The 13,173-nt window shown below is 37.0% G+C and overlaps 2 protein-coding genes across 7 annotated transcripts; both read right to left on the reverse strand.

The window, feature by feature from the left end:
* Positions 1-821: 821 nt before the first annotated feature.
* LOC137742786 (tRNA dimethylallyltransferase 9) lies at positions 822-5,948 on the reverse strand. Of its 2 annotated transcripts, XR_015953640.1 has the most exons (12): positions 5,559-5,948; positions 5,058-5,111; positions 4,283-4,325; positions 3,964-4,072; positions 3,427-3,625; positions 3,020-3,242; positions 2,754-2,848; positions 2,533-2,624; positions 1,958-2,033; positions 1,592-1,731; positions 1,207-1,503; positions 822-1,098 (listed from the first exon to the last, which is right to left on the reverse strand). XR_015953640.1 is itself a non-coding variant. In XM_068482737.2 (11 exons), the coding sequence occupies exons 1-11, from the start codon at positions 5,820-5,822 to the stop codon at positions 1,404-1,406; spliced, it is 1,395 nt and encodes a 464-aa protein (XP_068338838.2). In that variant the 5' UTR covers positions 5,823-5,948; the 3' UTR covers positions 1,100-1,403. The 2 variants fall into 2 exon arrangements, 1 of the variants encoding a protein (XP_068338838.2); XM_068482737.2 differs by lacking the exon at positions 822-1,098 and having other exon boundaries at positions 1,100-1,503.
* Positions 5,949-7,534: 1,586 nt separating this feature from the next.
* Positions 7,535-12,498, reverse strand: LOC137742175 (uncharacterized). 5 transcript variants are annotated; one of them, XM_068481961.2, is made up of 6 exons: positions 12,321-12,498; positions 10,911-11,019; positions 9,175-10,771; positions 8,978-9,094; positions 8,486-8,679; positions 7,535-8,049 (listed from the first exon to the last, which is right to left on the reverse strand). In XM_068481961.2, the coding sequence occupies exons 2-6, from the start codon at positions 11,004-11,006 to the stop codon at positions 7,876-7,878; spliced, it is 2,178 nt and encodes a 725-aa protein (XP_068338062.2). In that variant the 5' UTR covers positions 11,007-11,019; positions 12,321-12,498; the 3' UTR covers positions 7,535-7,875. The 5 variants fall into 5 exon arrangements, with proteins under 5 accessions (XP_068338062.2, XP_088536104.1, XP_088536105.1 ...); XM_088679978.1 differs by having other exon boundaries at positions 8,978-9,091; positions 12,321-12,495; XM_088679979.1 differs by having other exon boundaries at positions 8,978-9,091; positions 12,147-12,403.
* Positions 12,499-13,173: the final 675 nt, after the last annotated feature.

The following is a 13,173-nucleotide window of genomic DNA, read 5'->3' on the forward strand; positions in this document are numbered from 1 at the left end:
AAATAACATTTTTATGACAGTATTTTCATTTTTCAATTTTATTTTGGTTGGAAAATATTCACAGTTTCACGTGATTTTTTTACCATTTTTAATTTTTAAATTTTGAATTTAGTACATTTTTGCTCACCACCGTAATTATATTGTATGCTTTACATTTAATCATCTGTCCAGGGTCGTCTTTGAAATTTCAGAGATCCAGTGCGAAATTTATAAAATGAACCCTCCTTAAGATAGTATTAAAAAAAATGAAACAATGTATTGATGTTAGAAAACAATCACTTAAATCAAAATAAATTTTAGCATTCACTGATTGCAAATTTACAAATGTCATTAATTATAAGTAAAAAAACTAAAAATATAATCTTCACTAGATATTCAAAAACAATTCAATCTTAAACAACCGAACATGAAAAAAATACTTCAAAACTCTAACTTTAAAATTCACTTGAATACATAACCTTATTATATAATAAAACTGTAAAACCACCGTTTTTTAGGATGTTATTATATTGACAATCAGAATATCTCATTGTACTAGAAATTTTTATATTGGGTGATGCTAAGGATACTAAATTTGTAAACAAAATTTTGTAAATAAAATGACATGTAAGTTAATGATTAAATTATTATTTAAGCATTGATAACCGTAATCATTTCTTATTAGTGACTCATCATTTAATTCACAAATTTAGTCTCCCTAGCATTACCTTTTTATATTTAGAAAGGAAAAAAATTTACTTTTACAAGGAAAGCATAATGATATTTTAAAGTACTAACAAAAGCAATTTTCTAAATATATAACATTATTAAATAACACTAGATGGCAAAAATTTTGGGGACTTCTTTAAATTTGGGACCTTGTGCAACTACACACCTAAATAACACTAGATGGCAAAAATTTTGGAAGCTCCTTCAAATTTAAGATCCTATGCGACCGCCCACCCCCCACCCCTTTCCCTCTCCCCACCTCTGCATCTGTCCCCCCACCAGGCCCCCACTGCATCTGTCACTCCGAACTGTATACATCCGGTTATCGGGGGTTCTCGACTTTGCAGAGAGGGGAGAAGAATTTTAGGTGGTTGCCAAAGTTCCATGAAGCTGTGTGCAAACGAATAATCTCATTAACAATCACTTCATTTGAACGGTTGGTAAACGAAATTACAATCCATAAACTCAAATAACTTCACTTGAAGTATGAATTCTCACAATATGATTTCCGATACAGTCTTCGGGCAGCTGCAGTGATTCATCGGTGAACGCCTTCTTGGCACAAACAACCAGTTTAAGCCACCTTTCCGGCGTTGTTTGGTGAGATTTCTGATCACGTATACACAAACTGAACACCACTCCGGTGGAATAGCGGATGACCATGTAACATTGATTGGTTTGGCAAACAAGAAGCCTCAGTGAAGTGAATGATCAAGTTCCGATTTGCTGTTGGAGCATTGTGTTTCTCTTATCCAGTCTAGAATGTCTGAGCAATCTTCGCGTCTGATAAAATGCCTTCATGCATAAACAAAACTGTTTAGTATTTAGTTCTCTGTGTCAACAATTCACTTAACGGCAAGACTTCTTTGTTCGTAAATCATACCTATTTTTAGGTCGATAAGCCTTTAGTTCGGCAACTTCTCGATGGCTTGTTAGCTCTTTCTTCATTCTCAGTGATTCAGGCACAACCAAAATTTCACTGTTTTCATGGTATGCATCATAAATGAAGTCAAGCACCGTTTCCTGCAGGAATTATCCGTTATGCTAATAAGCACAAGGTTAAGCATCACACTTATAAAATTAAGCATTCACTAATTCATTGGGTTCGGGTAAATAAAAAGCCTTGCACAAAGCCAAATCTTTAATTGACATAGTACGCGAAAAATAATATACGAATAAGACCTGGGAGGGCGGAAAGCTACATCTTTCTCTTTCTGAAAAATACTGAAAACAAGATTGGAAGACATACCAAGGGTTGGGAAGCATCAAGCCAGTGATAGATATGCTCGTTGCGAAACCACGTTAACTGCCGTTTTGCAAAATTTCTGCACAAGAATTTTAAAAAATTCTGTGACTGAATGTAATGTGTGAGAATCTTGTAAACTCTACAAAGCCACAAGGAGTATTAAGCTCTCAATGTAACACCAGGTTTTCCACACAAACACGCACGGAAAGTTGGAAGTTCATTTTGGAAATGAATAGACCGTAAAATAATTCTATAATCATAACACAAAATTAGAATCTAATCCGAAACTTCCAACTGAGATATAAAGAAAAGATCAAGCAATGAATACCAGTACTGAGGATAGTTGTGCCGGTGATTTTCCTCCTTGTATCACCTAACCTTTTATTACGTAATTCCCATTTTACCACTCCTCTCTCTGAAAGTATTTACTAACTGAAATTTAGTTTCAATATATCCCGCCAACACGATTTGTTACAATGTACACTGAAAATGTCACTGAGTTTGGAAAAGAATATTATGCCGGCAGTTAAGCCTTTTGAATCTCTTTGATACATAAATTTGAAGAAAAATTGCATTACCTAGATGCTTTCTGAAATTCAGATAAAAAGTTGTAGAACTCTCTTGCAGAAGTTCCTCCTTGCTGCCTACACATCAAGAGATACTCCATAGCCTAAAATCGAACATTTCTTGCTGTTACTACTATCACACATAATAATAACATGACGGAAAAAAAGTGCCATGTGATTTTAATGAAACAAAATCAGACAACCATTGCTTAAATAATTAAAGAACATCATACTTGTCTGTAACCAATTGCTCTGGTTGCTGAATTTGAATTTGGAAGAAGGCCCGAATCAAGAAGCCAATTAGCTTCAGACAAGATACCATCACTTCCTGCAGAAATTGTAAAAAATATTAAAAGTAAAAGAGAGAAAAAAGAAGTACTTCGTCCACATTGAAATTGTAATCCTAACTGATCAAGTTGTGTAAAACAAATGAATTGCCTGATTTTGAAAACTCGAAGATGAATGATCAATTTGTACTGATGTGTTAAATATCATTTACCTGACAGCATATCTTCACATCGGTAGTCGATTGACTTATAAAGATCAACTCTCTTGCTTGAGAGGAAAAAGCAAATAAAATCATAGTCCAGTTCCTTTGATTTTACTTCCTCCACTACATCAGTAGAAGGACTAATGTCATTTGCGTCAACTGCACTAGAATCACACTGTTTCCGGAAAGAATCATACGGTACTTGAAATGCAGATGGAGGTGATCCGGTAGACTGTCATTGCAGGACATGCATACGTTATATGCATATAACATCAGTAAAGTGGAGGGGCATAAGCTTCTAAATGCAAAACAACTCAGCTTAAGATCAAATATTGAGGCAAAGATATGAACAATATATTGATGCGTGTCTGTGTCAAAGGAATGCATAATATTAGAAGCAGAAAACAAAAACCAACCTTAATAATCTCAAGGCTGCGTCTTAAGCGATACCAGTCATTGGCAGCCAAAAGTTGAGCCTTTGGGTCACCTGCTTTGACCACTAACTCCACAGCTGCATCCCAGTCATTATTTTTCTGTAGGACCTCTAACTCAGAATACACTTCTGATGCAATCTCTAAAGAGGCTTTGGGAACATCTGGTTTTCCGTATATGAGCCTTAAATGTACATCAAAAAACTAATGCTATCAGTACAACCACAAAGGAGACAAAAATAATTAAGCTTATTACTCTTAATTACAGAGATTTTGTTTTTCTTATTCAGCTTCAAGCAACCAATTTAAATGTTGCCAACATCATCAATCAACATGCAGATGCCATTGCAAAATATATTAGTTCACAACGCAGGGCAGTTATGTTAATGTGTACTCGTCATTCTAACTTTAAACATGCCAAAAACTTCCTAACATTAAAATGATAAGAAAGACAAAGATAAAAAGGGAAAACACATGTATATACAGATACACATATTTACGCAAGAAGATGCTGGCACATACCATCGCAAGTACAATCCAGTACCACCAGTAACTATGGGAACCCGGCCATTATCAAGAATACTTCTTGTAGCTTGCCTGGCATCCTCAAAAAACCGTCCAACAGAATAGTCTGAAGAATAAAACATGTATTGAATTGGCAGAACAGAAATACCCAAAGTTCCAAACCTAGCAAGAGAAAACTCGACATCATCCAAGCATCCCACAAGACCCAACTTTTCATTTTAGCCTCCAAATCCTAGATTAAAAAACATAACATATGCTACGATACAGTACTATCTGCCCTATATCCTACAGCCTCCAAAATCAGTAGGCAACACACCTTCAGATGGGTGCAATATATCAACAAGATGATGCGGCACCTCCTGCATCAAATGAAAGAAAACACACAAAGTTAATTTAATGTGATCAAATGTATCCACCAAATAAACCAAATTTGTTTGTCAAGTTGGACTTACTAATAACAGACCAGTTGCAAATAGCAAACAAAGGGAGAGGTTGTCCAATCAATCACTCACAGTAAATTTGATATCAAGTTAAATTTACGTACTTAGTAATTATATTGTTATACTAGTTCTTTTTTTCTTTCTTTCTGTCATATTTTGGATTAGAAAGAAACTCACTTTTCTAGCAAACTACTTCGTTTTGCTAGCATGAAAAAAATTCGTAAGGACCGAAGGGTTTCTATATATCTATGAAATTCTTCATTAAAGATAAGATAACTAAATCTATAATCCAATTCCTGAAATGCTGCGAGAGATAACATGTACTGTGGACATTACGCGATTTCTTGGAAATGATGGTATGTATTTCTATAGTTTGAAAGGATCAAAATTCAAATCAGATATACGGAATCCACAACTATCATATTACGAATAACAAAACGTAAAATATAAGCACGAAATAGCACCACAGTTACAAATATTAGAAAGTTAAGTAGGACATGACCTAATTTATTTTTCTTATTACACTAAACCATTAGCAATATAGTGCATCTGAAACCAAGATACCTTAGAATTCAAGATTTTCATAAACTCAATTTCATAAGCAGAATCATGCCTGCACTAAATGTACAAGTTTCTCAATCAGGCAAGCACCTGTCTATCACTTAGTGAAGGCTTGGCAGATCCAATATCAAGACCTCGATATACCTGCGGCACAAAAGTTATAACAAACAAAATCACTTTCAGCAATATAGCACTAGCTGCACTACCTGTTAACTGTTATAATCATCAACATAAGTCGATTCAATCGAGGCAATGTCACACAGAAAGAAGATTCGATATTTTGAGTTATCTCCCGTTTCAATGCTTATTGTTACTTTAGTCCATATTTTTATATAGATGTATATTTTGTTAGGATGTGTATTGTTGTTTCGGTTCCTTAACTTTCTCTCTGTTCTTTTCCTGCATTTTCTCATCAACCAAACAAAATGGTTTATCACTAAATACCGAATAACCTAAATTACTTGCAAGTTAGTATCTTTAGAATACCCAATTAACCACTTTGCTGCTTAGTTCGAAAGAAGCTACATTTTCCCAGCATCCAAACAGAGAACAACAAAGACCAACAACTGGGTATTGAATTTTTGCCCAAACCTGGACGGAGTCGGCGCTGATAATCTCGCCATTCAGCCGCTTAGCGAGCTCCAGAGCGAGGTGGGTCTTCCCGGAACCAGTGGGCCCAGATACCACTATCACCTTCTCCTTCTCTTTATTCTTGGTGGCCGAAACAGAGCAGGCGGTGGTCAGACGCCGGCGGCGGAGAGTGAAGGTCAGCAGCTCGGCCTGGAAGACGCGCTTCTTCGACGAGGTCGGAAGACGCGGGTAAAATGTACGGACGCAACTGCTGGTGATTATCATTTTTTAGGTTAGGGAGGAAGAGACAGGATTGGATTGGGATTGGATTATTTTTGTGTCTGGTCGTTTGGGTTTAGAGAGGGTTCTGGGTCTCAAGCTCTAAGCTTTGCTTGTGAACAGAGCTGGGGATGGATAAAGTGAGGGTGTTGGGGTTTATTGGACATTTCCAGTTTTTTTTTTTTAATTTATTTTTTATTATCAAAGTTAAACTGTTCATCAAGTGTGCTAAAAAAAACAAAAACTTGTTCATTAAGTATGCTTAAACTGTTCATCAGTGTCTTTTTACACTGATCTATACCGAGAAAGAGAGTAAATCCGAAACATCGAGGAAGAGGTTGAAGAGGAAATTCATATCATCAGAGCAAATTCATCACTTGCAAGTATAAGATTTTAATTACGTGTAAAGAGTTATACTTTCCTGTAGACAAATTACAATTTAAAATTAGAGTATGCTTAAACGTCTATATTTAAAGTAGTGACGGAGTCAAAATTTCATGTGGGGAGGCGGTGAAATACTTGAAATTTGATCCTACCAACTGGCGGTTGCATGTTGTTACTTGACCTAAAAGACTTGAAGCTCAAGGTACCATTTACAAATACTTCACCAGCAAAATGTCTTTTAACAATCAAACACTCACTTCCCACGCCCACCATCTTCGTCTCCTTCCCCAAATGACAAGGCAGCAGCCCTCCCTCGAGCGGAGAATCCAGTGCCTCTTCCCGGTTGCATTGGCCTCGCTAGGAACTGCACGGCTAGTCCTCGACACGTTAAAGAGCAATGGCAGCTTTGTCTTTCAGATGTATGGTAGGCCAAGAGGCCAAAAATCGAGACCGATCGGCGGTTGTTGTGTCACCGGAAGACCGGATTGACGAGAGCTGCAATGTGTTTGAAGGGAAGTGGATGTGGGATAATTTGTCACATCCTCACTACACAGAAGAGAGCTGTCCCTACTTGGTAAAGCAAGCTACTTGCCAGAGGAAAGGGAGGCCGGATTCTTAGTATAAGAATTGGAGGTGGCAACCAAATGACTGTAACCTCCCAAGGTAAAAGCTCTATAATTTGCATGCATGTGCATTCTAAGTTTTTAGCGCACGCCGTACAATCGAGACTATTACATTGTCATCTGGTGTAACTAATTCACACATGTTGTTATAGGTATATCTATTTATTAATGTTATAACCATATAAATGAATTTGTAATATTACGTGACAGTGTGACGATCACACTAAACACGTGTGTTAAGGCATTTCATGTCTTTTTATTTTCTTAGTGAGTGGTTTTGGCTTTGAAAAATCAGGTTTGATGCGTTGAAGCTAATGCAGATTTCAGGGGGCAAAGGGCTGATGTTTGTTGGAGCTCTGTACAAAGAGGGCAGTTTGAACCCCTGAACTGCATGGTTCAATCTATATAATGTCACTACATACAAACTGGCCTTACAACTTGGCCTTACAATCTATCCGTAATGGTTTATGGGGAACGCCGGTGACAGCTTTTGGCAAAGGAACAGAGATCGGATCCTAAAAATTTGCCAATTGCTTTCACTGGTGCCTACCTGGGGTTCCTGATGCATGGAATGAAATGTTGTATGCACATCTGTTGAAGAGCCATCAAAATCTTTTGTAACACGAAATTAACAATCGAGCCTTCGATAAAATGCATGAAATGTACACTCGTAGGTTAATATTGAGGATTAGTTGTGCAGCATTTTGCAAGGGAGGAAAAGATGTGACACCTGCTATTTGTATTTAACTCTTCTGTTGATCTTCTTCAACCAACAAACTACAAACGACTTGAATTTGGTGACGGTAGACACAATATTTATAATCCGTTTGTTCATCCTCTTCAACCAGCAAAAAACCGGTGAAGATAAAATCCGGAAACAATACTGACCAGCTAGAACTCAATACCGTGATGCTTAACTAGTTTATTTTATGTACAGGCATCATCTTCAATTATATATATTCGGTTTGGTATGTAACTTTCCACCATATTTACCTGCTAAGGCAAGCAGCCCTTTAACCGATCCAATTATTTACAGGGACGAGTTGGTTTACTTACAGGAGCTCCCATCCAAAATCACAGGCATCATCAATTTCCGACTTTTCCATGTTCGAGAGTGCTCCTTGGCTATGGCTGGAATCTATATCACTGTCTCCGAACCAAATTGCTAGCTGTTCGTACTCCTTTGCCAACCTCTTGTTTGATGTAAAAGCATCCTGGATTCTTTTCTGTATTTAAGAAAGAAAAAAGAAACCTGATCAGTTAGGTTCGTGTTGCTAATCGGGCACATAATGTTCTAACAGAGTTTCATATTTTCAAGAAACATTTCGGGTTCTTTTCTTTAAATAATTCTTTTGGGGGATAAGTCATTGATTCTCAAGAAATGGGTGACTGCAATCTAAATCCGTGTTAAAAGTTCACTGTAAATATGCCTTTTAAATATGAGAACGAATGGAGAATTATATTAAGTATGTTAAACGCCAGTCTGAAATGACGGATGTAGTCTTCTTTATCTTCTAATTCAATTCAACAGAAATTTTGGAAAACCGTATAACATGCATTCAGAAAATTGAGGCGATTTGGAATAATCTTCAGCTTTCATATTTGTTACCTAAACTTAACATTACAGAAACAGAAATGGAGGATTGGAGTAAAGGAACGTACCTTGCATGATCTTAGTTTTCTTGCTCGGCTAGAGACAGCATGCAGGACGCTATCGTCTATAATGACACAGCTCTCCTCCAGCTTTACCTTGTTGTGGAAACCGACATTCCTCTCCTCCAGCATTACCTTATCATGCAAATCAATGGTTTCCATAGGAAAGTGAGAAGAATCACTGCTTGATTCATCTGAACATCCTGTAAAACAATTAACAACATTAGAGAAAAGGTGACATCATAAACAAATCATAAAAGCATCCAATCTAGATCAGTTAAAAAGCTAATAGATAGCGTTAAGGCTCCGCATGATTCCAACATTAATCATAAGTCTCAACACCATTGCTTTTACTACAAACAAAACTTCATATGAATGTATGTCAGCATTCTCACTTCTGATATCTCCAGGAAGGCAATACACTATGAGCCGAGGAGTTTTAAAAGTGAACAATGGGAAAGAAAATAAAAAGAAGTATCAAATGCACATTCTGCGACATACCAATATCTAAAGACAACCTAAGAGCACCATACTGAACAGAGTCGCAGATTTGAACTTGCTGCTTTCTAAATGGTACTGTCAGAGGCATGATCTCTGCCGTTCTGGAAGTGCCTTCTGCTGTAATACAGAAGTTATCAATACTGGTTTTATAAAGAAAGCAAGAGTACATCTATAGCAAGCCAGCCAAAAATACTAACCTACTGATTCGGGTGATATGACACTGCTGGAAGAAGAAAGTCCCATACCGAGGTCCTTATTCTCACCAGACACGGTTGAAGGTGAAGCAGATGATGGGAGCCCATTAGAATCCTTTGCATTGGAGCTGCTGAAGGATGCAAGTTCCATATTCTCTATAGCGTTTTCCCCAGATACAACTGAAGAGGCAATTTCAGAAGTAGTACTTGAAGCACCAGATACATCCTCAGTTTCATCTGAAGACTCATTACAAACAGTCGACTTCTGCTCGGACTCAAACTCCAATCCATATCCAGGGGTTACAGGTGCAACCTCAGGCAAATCAGCACATCTATTTTCATGATTGCTATGAGAAAATACCCCGTGTGGGGACGCTGTCGAGTGTTCTGCCACAAAAGGAGAAGTTAACTCCTCTAATATAGGTGCAGACACTTTTACGGCAGTTTCTTCATTGTTTGCAGCTGATTCTTCATTGGTAAAAATGTCATCAATCTCTGGAACAGACAAGTCAGACTCCACTACCTCAAGAGTATTCATGGAAGCAGGAGAACTAAGTTGACCTGCAAGGTTATCTTTACTGGAGACAAGACTCGGCTGGCATGGATCGATTACATTGGGGTCTGTACGTGTTAGATTTTCAGTTGCATCTAAAGAATTTTCATTTGCCAAAACTTCATCAATATTTTCCACAGATAACTCGGACTCTAACACTTCGAGAGTATCCACTGCAGAAGAACTAGGTTGATCTGCAAGGTAATATTTACTGCCAACAAGACCCAGCTGTTTGGTCACATGATCCATTAAATTGGGCTCCATAGGTGATTGCTTTTCAGGTGAATCTAAAGAATTTTCAATATCCAAATCGCCATCAATGTTTCCCACAGATAAGTTGGACTCTGACACCTTCAGAGTGTCCACTGAAATTGGAGAACTAGGTTGATCTGGAAGGTAATATTTACCAGAGACAACACTCAGCTGGTTTGTTACAGGATCCGTTGCATTTAGCTTTGTAGGCAATTGATTTTCCGTCACATCTACAGAACCTCCACTGGTCAAAACTTCATCAACCTTCCCCACAGATGAGTCAGACTCTGGCACCTTGACAGTATCTATTAAAGTTGGAGAACTCGGTTGATCGGCAAGGTGATATTTACTAGAGACAAGACTGGGCTGGTTTGTCACTGGATTCATTACATTGGGCTCTGTAGGAGATTGCTTTTCAATTGCAACTAAAGACTTCTCACTTGCCAAAACTTTGTCGATCTTTCCCACGGATAAATCTGTCTCGGCCACTTCAAGAGTATTCATCGTTGGAAGACTAGGTTGGTCTGTAAGGTCATATTCCGTAGAGACCAGACTCAGCTGGTCTCTCACAGGATCCTTTACATTGGGCTCTGTAGGTGATTGCTTTGAAGTTACATCCAAAGAATTTTGCGTTACCTTTTTCCTTGACTTAGCACTAATGGCAGACTTCTGTGTCTCCGCCACACCGTTAGCATCATGTTTAACCGGAGGAAGTAAATCTTGGACGGCATTAGAAATTTTCTTCACACTTTTACCCACTGTCTGCACCTGATTTTCAACATATTTAATTGTGTCCTGTGAAAGAAATATAATTTAGTATTGCGAGAGGAATTGACAACTGGAGTTACTGCTTAGCAGTTAGCAGCAACAAAACTAATCAAAGACAAGAGGCAAACGAAATAGTTTTCATTTGGGCTTTTTCTTCCCTTATTACCTGATTCACTATACCATCCACCTCCTGGCAGATTGTTTCAAATTTCTGGTAAATGTTTCCAACCCAATTTATACTTTTGAGTTTCATAAAATCCATCACGAACACTGAACTGTATTTTAATGGTTTACGTTAGTCAAATATAGAGTAGCATATCTTACCATATGAACTACAATGAGCATCATAAGATCACGTTAAGTCACAGATTACAAATTTTTCAAGTGACAAAGAAATCAGTGTAAAATCGAATACAAAACTACAGGAGATACAACTGTCACATGATAAATTCAGAAACCAAACTATATACGGAACAGAAAATAGAAACGAAACAAGAAACTGATCTAAATTTGACAGGGAATGAAGAAAGTGCATAAAGATCAATCTATAAACCAAAATGTTTCTGTAATTTAGGGAAAAAAAAAAGTAATATGGGATGTACAGAAGTAGGAAACCAAGGTCTACACGAACTACACAAGGGAGTTGAGAGGTTACTGGTCTGAAAACACAAAGAACAGAAGAAAAAAAATCCAAGATAACCATTGCCACAACGATCGATGACTGTATATTTATATAAGCATCACTAGTTTGCATATACAATGTATAAAACATACTTGTTCATAATTTCATATACATGTACAGGCTTTGAATACTCTCATGCATTCCCTAATCCCTATATACTAACCTACATCGACATTCCTCAAATTCAAGACTTTTGCCTGTTCTTTAGCTCTTAAAAACCAATAAGCATTGAGCAACATTTATATTTAACGTCTACACCGCCTTACCAGTGCTTCTTTCGTTCACACTACCTTAGCTGCTCTTATGCAAGGCTCGAGCAACACTAATACCGACCGCGATCAAGCACATTTTTAACCGGGGTTCTAATCTTTAAACTCATGAGAGAACTAAAACCAACAGAATTTAGGGTTTAACATGATTTATTTTAAATAACTTCACATATGTATGAGCCTTCCATCATCTCGCCCAAGAACATAAACAGGGCTTTTCGAACAGTGATCGCGATTAAGCTATTAATTTAAACTTGATCAAACTCAATCATCAATCACCATCATCAAATTCAATTTCAAAACCCAAAATTCACACTGAAATTAAATCATTCTCCATAATTCACAAGTCTGGCAAACAAAAACAAGAACACAGCAGCTCCCTGAATACAACAAAGCATAAACATATATAATTTTACCCAAAAAATTAAAAAAAAAATGGACATAAACATACCTACATGCATATATAATCGTTCCAATTCGGAAAAGAGGGATTTTTTTTTTTTTTTTTTGGGTACAAAAAGAAGAAGAGAAACCAGCAAAAATAAATTAAAGAGTGCGAATTGAGTGGAAAAGCAACGAAATTTAAATGAACAAGGCAGAGAGAAAACAGGAAGAGATGAATTACCGGCAGCTGGCGGCGCCGGTAAGCTCAGTTGGAACCTGGACGCACAGACACAGTGAGAGAGAGAGAGAGAGAGAGAGAGAGGTTTAGGGAGAAGAAAGGGGGGGGGGGGGTTTAAAGAGCGTTTATGTTTTGTTTATCTTAATCACATAAATAAAATAATAAAATATTAAAGTACAATATGAGTCCAACTGAAATTCCAAATATTTAACTACCACAAGGTGGTTGATTAAGAATTTATTTTACACAGTTAAGTTCAGTTTGTATGTTGGTATAGGAAGAGGATCTTCTCCGAGCTCAGAATAAGGATCCTCCTGATCAGTTCATCAGGATCGTTTAAATTTAATTCAACGGCTTAAAACAGAAGACTTTTTAAAAGTTATAATAATTACAACTGTTGAATTAAATTTAAACCGTTCGGATGAGTTGGTCAAAAAGATTCACATCCTGAGCTCAAGAGAGAATCCTCTTCTGTTAGTATATAGCATAAAAATAATTAAAGAATATTTAAATATCTATGTGAATCTTTTCGGTTTAAAAAAAAGTGGAATAACATGAAGGCCACCGGTCTCCTGGATTGGAATTAGTAATAGCAAAAGGTTGGCCGGCTCTCCTCCTCTCTTTTCCTCCCTTGGCTTTTTCTGGCGCAATTGACTGACCTGCCAAATAATTTTTTTACCTTTTTCCTTTCTTCCTTTTCTTTGGGATAATGCGTGCGTCTTTTATTAATATATTAATTAATATTTTTTTAGTTTTATTAATATTTCTAACCTCGCTTTTTTTTCCTATCATTTACCTCATATTTTCTGAACTTTATGCTTATACTCCGTATAGTTCATATTAAAACTAGCTTTAT

Source organism: Pyrus communis, chromosome 11 (genome assembly GCF_041283825.1).
Source record: "Pyrus communis isolate YQ-2024b chromosome 11, ASM4128382v1, whole genome shotgun sequence".
Taxonomy (NCBI): domain Eukaryota; kingdom Viridiplantae; phylum Streptophyta; class Magnoliopsida; order Rosales; family Rosaceae; genus Pyrus; species Pyrus communis.

Excerpts from the sequence above, each read along its gene's own strand:
- LOC137742786 (XM_068482737.2), bottom strand. The coding sequence starts at position 5,822 with ATGATAATCACCAGCAGTTGCGTCCGTACATTTTACCCGCGTCTTCCG. Across the intron at positions 5,112-5,558 it reads TCAGCGCCGACTCCGTCCAG|GTATATCGAGGTCTTGATAT; the intron begins GTTTGGGCAAAA and ends TTTGTGCCGCAG. Across the intron at positions 4,326-5,057 it reads CTTCACTAAGTGATAGACAG|GAGGTGCCGCATCATCTTGT; the intron begins GTGCTTGCCTGA and ends CATTTGATGCAG.
- LOC137742175 (XM_068481961.2), bottom strand. The coding sequence starts at position 11,006 with ATGGATTTTATGAAACTCAAAAGTATAAATTGGGTTGGAAACATTTAC. Across the intron at positions 9,095-9,174 it reads CATATCACCCGAATCAGTAG|CAGAAGGCACTTCCAGAACG; the intron begins GTTAGTATTTTT and ends TCTGTATTACAG. Across the intron at positions 8,680-8,977 it reads TAGGTTGTCTTTAGATATTG|GATGTTCAGATGAATCAAGC; the intron begins GTATGTCGCAGA and ends ATTGTTTTACAG.